General features: G+C 48.7%; 1 protein-coding gene across 32 annotated transcripts in view; it reads right to left on the reverse strand.

Annotated features, from left to right (window-relative positions):
* ZMYND8 (zinc finger MYND-type containing 8) overlaps positions 1-14,822 on the reverse strand; it is a 160,535-nt gene that overhangs the window by 107,654 nt on the left and 38,059 nt on the right. For 3 of the 32 annotated variants that reach the window (XM_063600903.1, XM_063600900.1, XM_063600896.1), the window contains exon 1: positions 1,877-2,003. The exons of 25 other annotated variants lie outside the window; for them this stretch is intronic. In XM_063600903.1, coding sequence (XP_063456973.1) covers positions 1,877-1,958 — 82 coding nt within the window. In that variant the 5' untranslated portion in view covers positions 1,959-2,003. Of the gene's footprint in view, positions 1-1,876; positions 2,004-2,038; positions 2,231-14,822 lie in introns of those variants that run through there. 4 more of the 32 variants (XM_063600902.1, XM_063600898.1, XM_034947121.3 and 1 more) reach the window with 3 other exon arrangements.

Genomic DNA, 14,822 nt, shown 5'->3' on the forward strand with positions numbered 1-14,822 from the left:
AAGAGGACTCCCTAATTTAGGGTCTATGATTTAAGAGCACACTCTCATTTTGCCTTTTTTCCCCTAAACTGCAGATGGAAGTATAGGGACAGGGAAGGTCCAACAAACAGTTCCAGGAACTGGGAAAAGGTGGAAAGTCGTGTCATTCACTGATGACGCCGTTCTCTCAAAGGCAGTCCCCAGAAAGCACATTCACCTCCCAATTTCCAAACAGTGGCATCAGTCCCTGAAATAGGCTGGGGGCTCCAGGGCCAACTCACCTCCCCTTTTCCAGCCTCCATCAAGGCTAGGCCTCCCCAGCAGGCCACATCAGGTACCCGCCCTCCACCCCACTCCTGCCCCCACATCCGGTGCCTGAGTCACAGCACATGCCGTTCTCCAGGGGCTAGGAAATGACACACCATTACAGGGAATTGTCTCCTCCCTCAAGGGAAAGGGCCGCAGCTGAAAGGCCGGGAGCTTCTTGTGTTTTTGTGGGTGTTTAATTTCCTTAATGATGTCGACAGCAAGCCTGCTGGGGCCTGAACGAAAAGAGAAGCTTGGTCCACAGGCTGAGACAGGCATGACAGGCCACAGGAGTAGGGCAACCAACCATGTGCTTAGCTGGGTCCCGGGCAAACCAGGACACATAGGTCAAGGCATATGCTCTCATGGGCCAGGTTGCAAACGACAGAGAGGCAGGATGCCACAGTGGTGGGGAATCAGCTTTCTGGCGTCAAAATGCATGCAGAACCTGGCTGTGCTCTCCCCTGCAGTGTGACCGTAAAAAGGCAACTTAACCTCTCTGTGCCTCAGAGAGTTTACCACTTTACAAGTGGTACCTTGTAAAGTTATCGAAGAAGTCAATGAGTCAATTCACGTAAAGCTCTTAGTATAATACCTGGCAAATAGTAAGCACCCATTCAATGGTAACTAATGGGTAACTATATTTTTTTTAACCAATCACTCTTCCTCCTTTTCTTGCTTCTCTTCCACCTCCTCCCCGACTACCGCCCCCACTCCAAAAACACAGCTTGCTTTCTGGAAGGAGCATGTTATATCAATTCCACAAGTTCAAAGCTATGGAAAACACCGGCCTGTGTAGACTGGAGACCAGAATCAGCCCAGGACAGGATTTCTGCATTTCAATCAGACTGAAAATGCCAGGTTTCCCCCAGTAACTGTGAAGGCAGGGTCAGAAGCAGAGGCCTGCTCTACAGCCCTTTTCGTAATCACCAGTCCTCCCCTTGGCCTACTTCAAACATGACCACACACTGCTGCTCCCCCAGAAGCAGCAAAGCAGAGCACGGTTAATCACTTCAAAGCGTTTCCCAAAGACACAGAGCAGGTACCCAAACAGGCCTCCCTTCCCCAGGAATATTTGGGGCCCTCCCCAACCAGTAATTACATCATAAAGAGACAAAAGTCCGGAATTTCCTCCTGGCAGAGCATAGAAGTAAGAAATCAGGAGCAAAGGTTGGGGGTGGGGAGGAAGCAAAATTGTCCTCGCAGCAGAGAATGCCTAAGCCAGGAGGAACTTGTAAATGAAAACCGCTCGCATTAGCAAATGATTATTTCCTCCAACGATGACCGTCTCTGAGACCCACAGAAACTCGAGGACCGGTCTGCACCCCGGCTGACTTGGGCCTGCCAGAGCTGCCGGGCTGAGCCCGCTCCTCCAGAGGACTGCACTGGCCTGAACTGTGCTTATAAAGAATCTCTGCAAATCAACAGGAACTTCTCATCCAGAGCCGGGATAGGGAGGGCTGGAATGGAAATGAGGCTGTGGAATGAAAGGTCACTCTCAACTTGGGGAAAATGGCATTTCACCAGGAACATCAAGTACCTCGGAGGCAGAACATGCGAGGGGCAGGGAACGCCAAGAGGAGGCACTTACCTGCCATTGAGAAAGTGCGGCTGCTCAGAGGGCCTAGCCTCTCTTGTTCAAAAGAGAACAGAGGCTCACCCACAGCAGACATTCCTGCTTCCGGATCCTCAGCGGCCTCTCCCAGGGGGAGGAGGAAGAAGCAAAGAGAACAGGCTAAGAGTCACCACTTACCAGGCCAGCCCCGGTCTTGTACGCATTAGGTCGCCCGGCGGGGCAAGGACACTGTCACCTCTTTGCAATCAGGCAGTCTGAAACCCAGCGACTTGCCTTCATGTCCCCAGGCTTTCGCCTATAATTTATCACCCTCAACAGCAGCTCGGCTGAGCTGAAAGTCTCCGGTGCAGTGCACCGAAGAGCCATTGATTTCGTGGGATTGTGAATAAATACGAGGAACTGCAGTTGTTCTGCTGGCCGAGGTGACAATGTCAGAAGGGAGCCTGGGGGGAGGGAAACAGCTGTGGTTTGCATTTTGAAGTTGTTTTTAACATTTTTAGTAATTGTTTCAGATTCTCCAGTTCTGATGCCCCTCTCCTAGAAATGAGAAAACCCATCTTTTATACTCGAGGTATAATCCTTTCCCACTAGACACAGCCTCCTCCACCCCTCTCTCAATAATGCAGAAGTGGTGATTAAAGGGCACATTCATATGTAAAAGGCGAACTTCCAAACTCGCCTGGCAGGACAGAAATTGCTTCAATCTACGGAAAAGAGGCTGATTTACAAATGAATTCAGTGTTTAGCCCTCAACAACTAGAGGCAATTGCAACCGCGGCCCTTTCTCCTCCCCAGCTGGGATGAGGCCCTCTGGAAAAACGACAACATCGCAACAGGAATTTCCTGGATCAAGAATGCCAAGTTCTTTCCAATTTTACTGAGGCAGGATCCGACTCCCTGTGAGAACGCACTGCCCACCACCCACCCACCCCCTCAGCAGGCCCAGGCCCCAAAGGCTCCCTCCAACATGTGTACATGAGGCCCTTCAAACTCGACCAGAACACCACAAAGAATGTGGAGAAACCGGTTGCCTCTGGCCTTTACATTGTGGCTGGCTGAGGAGCTGGTTCTGGTGGCTGACACCCGTTGGCACTATTTATCCAGCCCCTGCCTGGCTTGGGTTCTGGAAATCTCCGGTGGTAGTGGCTTCCAAACTGCAATGGGGAATCGCGGCGTCAGAGGGCAATTCAGAAACAAAAAGACAGTTCTGTGCTGGCAGCAATTGAAGCACAGAAGTGGGTTGGGAGAAGCAAAGGGAAATTAGCTTCAGAAAGGGGGCAGATGAAGGAAGAGACGCCACTGCTAACCAACCAAGGTCCCCATCTGCCCTGGATGGTATCTCTAAAAGCCACCTAAAGAAGGCAAAATTCTCTACTGAAACGCCAGGTACGAAGGGATAGGCCCTCCACAGTCACCTTGTCACATTCCTTTGGGGAAGCGAAGAGTTCAGACCCAACATGTCACCCAAATTACCCTGGCTAGCCACCACGTAAAGATGCTGCGGCTGTGCATGGTGGCTCACGCCTGTAATCCCAACACGTTGGGAGGCCAAGGCGGGTGGATCACCTGAGGTCAGGAGTTTGAGACCAGCCTGGCCAACACGGCGAAATCCTGTCTCTACTAAAAATACAAAAATTAGCCGGGTGTGGTGGCACACACCTGTGGTACCAGCTACTCCTACTGGGGAAGCTGAGGCAGGAGAATCGCTTGACCCTAGGAGGCTGGAGTGCAGTGAGTCGAGATCACGCCATTGCACTCCAGCCGGGGTGACAGAGCAAGATGCCATCTCAAAAATAAATAAATAAAGATGCTTAACATCACTCAGATAGTAGTGGGGTGATTCTAAGAACATGTCCTATTGTCTACAGGGCTCATGGGTGCACAGAAGGATAGACGGGGTAGCCACTGCAACAGGGCTTTGTAGAAAAGCCAGACAGGAACCAACATTGATGCCCATATGTGAAACATCATGATGCAGCCATAAAATGGAATAAAGATGGAATCCCGTCTGCATAGACGGGCATGGTCCAAAATCCAAGTGAAAGGAGACCAGAAATAGAACTAGGGTAAAAGTTTGTTCTCTGAGGCTTCTGGGTTTGCAGAGACATGGAGGAACACCCAGGAAACCCAGTAAACGCTGGACTCCTCTGAATTATTTCTGATCATGTTTACATATTTAACGAAGGTATTTACTAATGGCTTTGGGGAAACTGGGTGATAATGACAATATTTATGGAACACTCACTGCATCCTGGGCACTGCCCAGCCAGGGATCACATCTGTATCCCTTGTACCCGGCATACAGCAGGAGCTCAGTACACGCCCCCATCATCAAACAAACACTTTTACGGGGCTCAGGTGTTTAGAAGAGTGGAAAGCAGTATCAGCACACCCAGGGGACATCTGGCAATGTCTGGGGACATTTTTGGTTGTCACAACTGGGCAGGAAAAGGAGTTGCGACAGGCGTCTACTGGGTAGAGGGGAGGGATGCTGCTAAACATTCGACAATGCACAGGACAGCCCTAAGACAAAGAATGATCAGGCCCAAAGTCCACAGTGCCAAGGCTGAGAAATCCTGGTGGAAAGAAACTTCAGTGAGCTACCAGGCAGGTCTCACCGTGTGTAAACACACCACCCACAGAGGTGCATGTATTCATTAAGAAGGAAAATGATTCCTAATGTTTCACCTGGTGGCCCTGACTTCAGACTTCAAAGAAAACAATGGGACCAGTCAGTCAACAAATAGTCACTAGGCAACAACTAGATATCTGGGCTACCAGGAAAACTGTCCCAGGAAGGCCTCTGCCCTGATGGAAGGACAGCTAGAAACACAGTCATAACAGCTACCTTTTATTGAGCACTTACTATCTGGGAGGCATTGTTAGAAATACAAATATCAATTTATTTAAAACTCGCTGCACTTTTTTTTTTTTTTTTTTTGAAACAGTCTCACTCTGTCACCTAGACTGGAGTGCAGTGGCACAATCTGGGCTCATTGCAACCTCAGCCTCCCAGGCTCAGGAGATCCTCCTGTCTCAGCCTCCCAAGTAGCTAGGACTACAGGCACAGGCCACCATGCCTGGCTAATTTTTGTATTTTTTGTAGAGAAGGGGTCTCGCCATGTTGCCCAGACTGGTCTCAAACTCCAGGGCTCAAGCAATCCCTCTGCCTCAGCCGCCCAAAGTGCTGGGATTACAGATGTGACCCACCTCACCCAGCCTCCCTGTTTCATTGATAAGGTAACGAAAGCCCAGAGAAAAGCAGGCCCATGGTAAAGCAGCTATTAAGTACAGAATGATTGAGAAACTGATTACAGATGGACAAACCACTGAACAGGAAAAATCTCAGGAGTTTGTGAACACACCTAGCAGGTGTGAGGATAGACAGGGAAATATTCCTCTATTTCCTTTGCAGAAGGGTTTCATGTGGTTCACAGCTATTGTTTACTGAGAAGCTACAAACTGTCCCAAGAATCCCAAGAGGTTGGGATGGCATTTCTTTTTTTTTTTTTTTTTTTTTTTTTTTTTTCAGCACAGAATCTCACTCTGTCTCCAGGCTGGAGTGCAGTGGCGCGATCTTGGCTCACTGCGACCTCCGCCTCCTGGGTTCAAGCGATTCCCCTGCCTCAGTCTCCCAAGTAGCTGGGACTACAGGCACGTACCACCACACCCGTTTCACCATGTTGGCCAGGATGGTCTCGATCTCCTGACCTCGTGATCCACCTGCCTCGGCCTCCCAAAGTGCTGGGATTATAGGCGTGAGCCACCACACCCAGCCAGGATGGTATTTCTGTACCCATTTTATAGGTGAGGCTCAGAGAGGCAAAGTCATTTATATGCTTCAAGACAAGCAGATCGACACAGCACGCCCCACCTCCATCACGGTTGAGTTCCACTCTAAAGCCCTTCACTGTACAGGTCAACTGTCTCTCCTAGGCTTACGAGTGCCACCTGGTAATTCTCCATCACAAAGGGCATGCTTGGCATTGGCCAACGTCAACACAGCATTGTCGTTCAGTGTGTGGGCTCTGGAGCCAGACTACTAGGTCTGAATCCAGGTGCTGGCACCTGCCAGCTGTGTGACCTTGGGCAAGTTTCTTAGCCTCTCTGTGACTCAGTCATTCAGTTGGAACTATTAGGCTCTTCCCAAAAGGGTTGTGAGGATTAAATAAGATAATGCATACAAAGTGAAAGGCATCTGGCACATCAAAGCACCATACTTTATTACCATTATTCTCCTGGGGGGAAGAGGGGGCCAGGGCACAGAAAAAGGCAATAACCGAGAAATTTCAAACTCATTTCCCCCAACTTTTCTCTTTTTTGGGGGAGACAGGGTCTCACTCTGTCAGCCAGGCTGCAGGACAGTGGCACAATCATGGCTCACTGCAGCCTCAACCTCCCAGGTTCAAGCGATCCTCCCACCTCAGGCTCCCAAGTAGCTAAGACCACGGTGTGCAATACCATGACCACTTAATTTTTTATTTTTCGTAGCGATGGGATCTCCTAGTCTCAAACTTCTGGGGTCAAGTGATCCTCCCACCTCAGCCTCTCAAAGTGCTAGGACTACAGGCATGAGCTATTGCACCTGGCCCCCAAATCTTTCTGTACCTTCACCAGACTACCTCTTCCAAGCCTGTTTTTAAAAAGGGTTCACTGATGAGAAACACAAATATTCACAATAAACCCCCTCAGGCTGTCAGGAGCTCAAGGAAGCCAGGCTCAAAATCCCTCCAGGGCTCAGAACTTCCTTGAAAATCAAAGCAGAATTCTCCAGATGGCCCACAATCCCAGCCCCGCCCCACTTCCACTGACCTTCCCCCAGGACTCCTCCAACTGCACTCCCCTCTCCACTCAAATGAGGCTCATCAAGCTAGGGAGAGAGCTGGTCCTGGCTCACATGGCTGTGTGTCACAACAGGTTACTTCACTTCTCTGAGCCTCAGAGTCCTAGTCATCTGCCAAGTGTTATTAAGAATGCCAAACCTGGCCGGGCATGGTGGCTCACGCCTGTAATCCCAGCACTTTGGGAGGCCGAGGCTGATGGATCACAAAGTCAAGAGATGGAGACCATCCTGGCCAACTTGGTGAAACCCTGTCTCCACTACAAATACAAAAATTAGCTGGGTGTGGTGGTGGAGGACGCCTGTAATCCCAGCTGCTCGGGGGGCTAAGGCAGGAGAATCACTTGAACCCGGGAGGCGGAGGTTGCCATAAGCCGAGATCATGCCATTGCACTCCAACCTGGGCGCCAGAGCGAGACTCTGTCTCAAAAAAAAAAAAAAGAAAAGAATGCCAAACCTTTACCGGTCGTGGTGTCTCACGTCTGTAATCCCAACACTTTGGGAGGCCAAGGCAGGTGGATCACCTGAAGTCAGGAGTTCGAGACCAGCCAGGCCAACATGGTAAAACCCCATCTCTACTAAAAAATACAAAAAATTAGCCAGGCATGGTGGCGGGTGCCTGTAATCCCACCTGCTCGGGAGGCTGAGGCAGGAGAATCGCTTGAACCTGGGAGGCGGAGGCTGCAGTGAGCCAAGATCGAGCCACTGCACTCCAGCCTGGGCAACAAGAAGCTCTGTCTCAAAAAATAAAAAAGTAAATAAAAACCTAAATAAGATAGTGCACTCCCTGCTTAAAACCCTCAAAGAGCTTACTGTAGACACCTAAGGTCTTATGAAGACCTGCAGTGCCCCTGGTGACCTGGTCCTGCCCACCTTCTCTCCTTCATTCACTCAGCTCCAACCCCAATGGCCTCCTTTCCACTCCTTAGACAAGCTCCTTCGCATGTGGCTGGCCCCTTCATCTATAATGTTCTGTGCCCAGTCCTCTCCATAGCTGCCACTTCATCTTTTGGCTCACTGCCCTAGAGAGGCCTTCTCTGACCACCCCAGCCTCCAGCCTCCAGACTCCTTATTATATAATCCTGAAGTTATTTTTTTCCCTTCATTACAGTCATATATAGGTGAAAATTATTTTTTATTTTTTATTTTTTGAGGAGTCTCGCTCTGTTGCCCAAGCTGGAGTACAATGGTGTGACCTTGGCTCACTGCAACCTCCACCTCCCGGGTTCAAGCCATTCTCCTGCCTCAGCCTCTCGAGTAGCTGGGACTACAGGCGTGCGCCACCACGCCCAGCTAATTTTTGTATTTTTGGTAGAGACGGGGTTTCACCATGTTTGCCAGGCTGCTCTCAAACTCCTGACCTCAGCTGATTCACCCACCTCAGCCTCCCAAAGTACTGCGATTACAAGCGTGAGCCACCACACCTGGCCCATAGTTGAAAATTATCAAAAATTATTTTCCTCTTCTGCTGGTTCACCGGTTTATTGTGTCTCTCCCTCCAGAGTGTGAGCTCAATCTCAGCTTGTCCATCCTTCTTTGCTGTAGCCCAGTGCCAGGTACATGGCCTGGCTCGGAAGTACCCCAAAGTACATATCAGACCGACTAACTGAGCGACTGTACAGGGTTAACAAAGCCCTGTACAGGTGAGCCAGCCAACCTGACTCAGCAAACTCCAGTTTTTCTTCCCCAGTCTAAGAATTTCTTCCAGCAAATCAGGAAGGCAGCAGGGTAGCGAAGTCAACAGGGAAGATTACACAAATGGGAGCCTGGTCGTGTCGGCCTCTGAAAGGGACCCCAGAACAGGACATTCTCCTTTCAACAGGTACTCAGCCATTCTCTTGCCTAAAGAACCCATTTCCCCCAAAAGCAGGGGAGTAAGTAAAGATTTATAACTTGAATGGGATGGGGCCATTCAGCTAAATGCAATTACTGAAAAATCAAAGGGGGATATCTCAGGAGGTTTTTCTAAGACAACCAATTTACTCATTCTCTCAATTATTCTTTTTCCATTTTGTTTTGTTTTTTTTTTCTGAGATGGAGTTTCGTTCTTGTTGCCCAGGCTGGAGTGCAATGGCACAATCTCCACCTCCTGATTCAAGCAATTCTCCTGCCTCAGCCTCCTGAGTAACTGGGATTACAGGCACATGCCACCACACCCAGCTTATTTTATTTTATTTTATTTTATTTTATTTTATTTTATTTTATTTTATTTTATTTATCTATTTATTTTTTTGAGATGGAGTCTTGCATGTGGCTCAGGCTGGAGTGCAATGGTGCAGTCTCTGCTCACTGAAACCTCTGCCTCCCAAGTTCAAGCGATTCTCCTGCCTCAGCCTCTTGAGTAGCTGGGATTACAGGTGCCCGCTACCACGCCCAGCTAATTCTTTGTATTTCTTAGTAGAGACAGGGTTTCACCATGTTGGTCAGGCTGGTCTTGAACTCCTGACCTCGTGATCCACCTGCCTCGGCCTCCCAAAGTGATGGGATTACAGGCATGAGCCACCACATCCAGCCCACCAGCTAATTTTTGTATTTTTTAGTAGAGATGGGGTTTCACCACGTTGCCCAGGCTGGTCTCGAACTCCTGACCTCAGGTGATCCACCTGCCTCGGCCTCCCAAAGAGCTGGGATTCCAGGCGTGAGCCACCATGCCCGGCCTCCCAGTTATTCTTGAGGAGAGCTATTGTTTCAGAATTATTTAGCAGTTCAAAAACTAAAAATAAAAGAGGCATGACTTTCTCCAGGGAAAACATATTCCCTTCTAGGAGACCCGCCACTGAGAGGGCCATTTAACCAAATCTTCAGTCTTGGTTCTGGGCCCTTTTTCTTATACGTCTGAGTCTGAGGATCTCTTTTTCCAAAACCTCCGTAGATCCTCAGTCTCCCTCTGGGTTCTCCAAGTCTGCCCCTGCTATGAGAAGCAGGGATCAGATACAGGTACTGATCTATGTGCAGACAGGCTCAGCTTCGACTGGGAAAAGCAAAAAATTATTTTTCAAGTTCATCTTCCCTGCATCCCATGGACATGAGTCAAGAGATATTCATTCTGCTCCTTCCTGTCTCCATCTAGTTCCCTCGAGCTTCTCAGAGTGTCAGCATCACACCAGGCATAAGATGGGTCTAGATTTTCAAGATAAATATTTGTCTTACAACACAGTCCCTCGGCTCTTATCAACTGCTACTGTATCTGGTCCCAAGTCAAGAAATAGCAACCTGGTTTGAAGTGACTGTACCCAAACTTGAAGTCTGGGGATGGGGAGTTATGGGAGGGTCATTAAGGAGGTGGCACACAAAACCAGGTCAGCCTTATTAGGAAGAGAGCACTACTTACAGCTGATGCGGTGAACCAGTGATGTGGAAAAGGAGCAATCAGTGGCCAGGAAACCAGTCAGCCTCCCTAGTAGCTGGAATTACAGGCATGCACCACCACGCCTGGCTAATTTTGTATTTTTAGTAGAGATGGGGTTTCACCATGTTGGCCAGGCTGGTCTCCAACTCCCGACCGCCCACCTCAGCCTCCCAAAGTGCTGGGATTACAGACGTGAGCCACCGCCTTTAAAGAGAAGGTCTAGCTTCTCTTTTAAAATAAGGTCATTCACAGATGAAACAAGGGGTTAAAGAAAAAATAGGCCAGGTGCGGTGGCTCACACCTGTAATCCCAGCACTTTGGGAGGCCAAGGCAGGCAGATCGTTTGAAGTTAGGGGTTTCAGAGCAGCCTGGCCAACATGATGAAACCCTGCCTCTACTAAAAATACAAAAATATTAGCCAGGCGTGGTGGCACACACCTGTAGTTCCAGCTACTCGGGAGGCTGAGGCAGGAGAATTGCTTGAACCCAGGAGGCAAAGATTGCATTGAGCAGAGTTTGTGCCACTGCACTTCAGCCTGGGCGGCAGAGTAAGACTCAAAAAGGAAAGAAAAGAAAATCACAAGATCCCTCCACATAGGGCCCCCTATTCCCACATGGAACAATCCTCCCGCCTGCCCACTTTGGGTAGAACTCCAGAATCCCTGTTTGCCAAGGTCTCCATTATTCTTAACTTTCAGATAATTAAATCTATAACTTATTGTTTGTTTGTTTGTTTTTCCAGAAACAGGTCTTGCTCTGTCGCCCAGCCTGGAGTGCAGTGGTGCAATCACAGCTCACTGCAGCCTTGACCTCCTGGGCTCAAGTGATCCTCCGGCCTCAGCCTCCCACGTAGCTGAGGCTACAGGTGCATGCCACCAAGCTCAGCAGTTTTTTTTTATTTCAGAGATGAGGTCTCACTATGTTGCCCAGGCTAGTCTTGAACTCCTGGGCTCAAGTAAGTCTCCTGCCTTGGCCTCCCAAAATGCTGGGACTACAGGCATGAGCTACCATGACTACCCTAGATCATTAAATCTAAACTTGAAAGGCCCTTAAAGGGTGTAACAGGACAGGGGAAGCAGAGAAGGATAATAAGGTAAAGAGAGGGATCAGAGACAAGGGATGTTTTGCTAGGATGGCCAGGTCCTAGAAAGTTCAACCCCATTATAGGTATTGCATAAGTTTTTTGACATTTTTATAAGCATGGAGAGGGTAGTATAGACAAAAACATATCAAACTGTTATCACTGGTTACCTGGCAGGAGAAGATTTTTAGCTTTTTCTTTGTATACTTTGGCTTGTTGTCAAGGAGATACACTGATTTTTATCATTTGAAAGGAAAATCCAATAAACCTTAACCCCTCTGCCACCCCACAAAAAGTTAATTCTTTTTTTTTTCGAGACAGAGTCTGTTGTCCAAGCTGGAGTGCAGTGGCATGATCTCAGCTCACTACAACCTCTGCCTCCCAGGTTCAAGCGATTCTCCTGCCTCAGCCTCCCGAGTAGCTGGGATTACAGGCGCGTGCCACCACACCCAGCTAATTTTTGTATTTTTAGTAGAGACAGGGTTTCACCATCTTGGCCAGGCTGGTCTTGAACTCCTGACCTCAGGTAATGCACCGGCCTCCCAAAGTGCTGGGATTCCAGGCATGAGCCACCGTGCCTGGCCAAGTTAGTTTCCAGTTCTTGGAAGAGATCCTTCATTCACAAAACATTTAATGGGCAACTACCATGAAATGCCAGTCCCTTGTTAGTCTAAAGAGGTGAGAGTTATTTGGTCTATCAGTCTAGAAGAGACACACAGGTAAATGCATAATTACGGTAAAGCATGTTGAAGGCTGGAGGGAGGACCGCCCAGCTCCCTGGCATATCCTGTGGAACTTTACCCCAGTCAGGCCTAGGTGCCAAGGGGCCTGGCAAAAAGGGAATTCAGCAGGGCCTGAACAAAACACACCAACTTGCAAAGATAGAAAGAGGACTGTGTTCTCTGCACAACTTTTCAAAGAATAGGCAAGCTCAGGAGGCAATGACCAAGCAAAACTTAAACTCAATAATCATGCATGGAACATGTTCAGTGCTGTGTCCCCTGGCGACGTAGCTTCACCTACAGCATTCAGCACAGCATGCACAACAAATCCATTAATCTACTAAGGCTACAGAACAGTGTGATCCAATCAAGCTTGCTCGAATGATGGCAATGTTCTCGATCTGTTCTCTATCAGTGCTGTCTAATAACAGCAGCCTCTAATCACCTGTGGCTGTCAGACACTTGACACGTGGCCAGGGCAGCTGAGGAATGAATTTTATTTTGTAAATCTAATTTTTTTTTTTTTGGAGATGGAGTTTCGCTCTTATTGCCCAGGCTGGAGTGCAATGGCGTGATCTCAGCTCACCGCAACCTCCTCCTCCCGAGTTGAAGCGATTCTCCAGCCTCATCCTCCTGAGTAGCTGGGATTACAGGCATGCACCACCATGCCTGGCTAATTCTGTATTTTTAGTAGAGGCGGGGTTTCTCCATGTTGGTCAGGCTGGTCTCAAACTCCCAACCTCAGGTGATCCACCCACCTTGCCTTCCCAAAGTGCTGGGATTACAGGCGTGAGCCACCATGCCCGGCTTGTCAATGTAAATTTAAAGAGCCACGTACAGCTAGTGGCGACTGTGTTGGACAGCACAGCTGCAGAAGCTTAATATTAAGACAAAGAAGTATGCCTGGCAAGCAAGCAGGACACTGCAGAATCATCCACCCATCCCAATTCGCCTCTAGGGACTGAGTAGTTGAATTCAAGGCACCGGATGCAGGGAAATGTGAATATGGATTCACCTTTCACTCCTTTAGTCTAGCCTGGCAATTGTTAACTCTTTAGTATGCATACGAATTTCTGATCAAACCTGAATACTTTCGTGGGCAATTTAAGGTACTTTGAAGAGTGATTTTTGACTTTGGAACCTAAAAGAACTTCTCTGTGGGAGACTGTAAATAAAGGGTTCAGGCCAAGAGAGGGCTTGGGTCTCCATGGACACAGTGAGGATGGTCCTCACGAAGGTCAGTCTGGAAGGCAATGCCAAGTGTGTCTCAGCAAGGTGCACATCACAGGACTCTCACGAGGCCATGCAGTCTGTCCAGGAAAGACAGATGCTGCAGGACCCCTGCAGTGCAGTGGCAAGATCATAGCTCACTGCAGGCTCCACCTTCTGGGCTCAAGCTATCCTCCCACCTCAGCCTCCCAAGTAGCTGGGTCTGCAGAGACAAGCCACCATGCCTGGGTTTTTTGCTTTTTTTTTTTTTTTTTTTTTGTAGGAACGGGTGGGTCTTGCCACTTTGCCCAGGCTGGTCTTGAACTCCTGGGCTTAAGCTATCCTCCTGCCTCAGCCTCCCAAAATGCTGGGATTACAGGCGTGAGACACCATGCCCTTAAGGCTGTGTTCTTAAGGAGCCACTGCAAATTTAAAGGAGAGTGGGACAATCTGACTTGTGTTTTAGAAGGCGCCCATTAGAAGTTATACTAATATGTCAGAAAGCAAAGAAACCAGGGGGAAAGGGCCATTTCAAAGAGTACTATGTCCCTAGAGGGAAAAGGAAGACAGGCCACCAGTCGCTTTGCAGAGAACAGACACTTGAGCTGGGTAATAATCTCCAGGCACTGGATTAATGCTGAAAACAAAGCCATCCTCTCTTGCCGAAAGGCTGCTTTTACTTCAGTCTCTAGGATAGAAGTTCTACCCATCTGATAGAGCTAAATCATTTGTTCATTCAAAAAAATATTTATTAACGCTCACCAGCAGCAGGCAAGGTGGTAGTAAAACAGGATGAGCAAAAACAAAAGGCAGAACTCATCCTCATTTTGAGCCTTAAAATTGATGGGGAGTAAGGAGAGGAAGGCAAGGAGGGGACCTTCAAGGTATGAGCAAAGGCCCTGAGGCTTTGATGGATCTGCACAGTCAGTGTGGCTGGAGCAGAGAGAAGTGGAACACAGAGAGAACGGAACAGAGAGAACAGAGACTAGCAAGATGGGCAGAGGCCAGCACAGGAGGGTTTTGCAATTATGAATCTAAAAGCCAAGGAGGAAACACTTAAGAGTTTAAAGTAGGAAGGGATAGCCAGGAAGATGTTCCTTTCAAAAGACTGGGAGGGTGCGGCAGATAGAGATAGTGAGAACAACTACGAGGCCACTGTAGTTCAATGGTGATAGGCTGGTTGAAGTGGAGTGACATTTAGGATACGATATTGTAAGAAAATGACACAAAAGGGCAAAGAACAGAAGAATGGGGAATGAGTCCATATCTCTGGGGGTGAAGATGTGAAATCTCTCGTGGACATCTTGAGTTTGAGACGCCCATGAACAGGCAGGGAGGTCAGGTAGGCAGCTGACCCTCTGCACCATGACTCAGAAGCAATCTAGGTTGGAAACATAAATGTCTGAGTCATAAAGCTCCAGATGTGGGCAAGATCACCCAGAGAAGGAACATGCTAGGCGAGACAAGGACAGGGCCAAGCTTTCAGCAACTCCAGCATTTAATGGCCAGAGAGAGGAGGAGAAGGTGCCAGGGAAACAGAAGGAAAATCAGCACTGTGGTGGCAAAGAAGGCAAAGGAAGAGAGAGTGTCCACAAGAATAATCAGCATCTCCAGTACTGCAGAGACAGCGCAGCAGATGAGGATGGAGAACCTCCCCTGGAAAACGCAACACAGAGTCTCCAGGAAGCTCAGTAGGGATGTGAATGTGGAAGGTCAGGGTGGAAGCCACATTGGAGCTGGCAGGACAAAGACAGGAATAC

The sequence above is a fragment of the Pan paniscus genome, chromosome 21 (genome assembly GCF_029289425.2).
Source record: "Pan paniscus chromosome 21, NHGRI_mPanPan1-v2.0_pri, whole genome shotgun sequence".
NCBI classification, from domain to species: domain Eukaryota; kingdom Metazoa; phylum Chordata; class Mammalia; order Primates; family Hominidae; genus Pan; species Pan paniscus.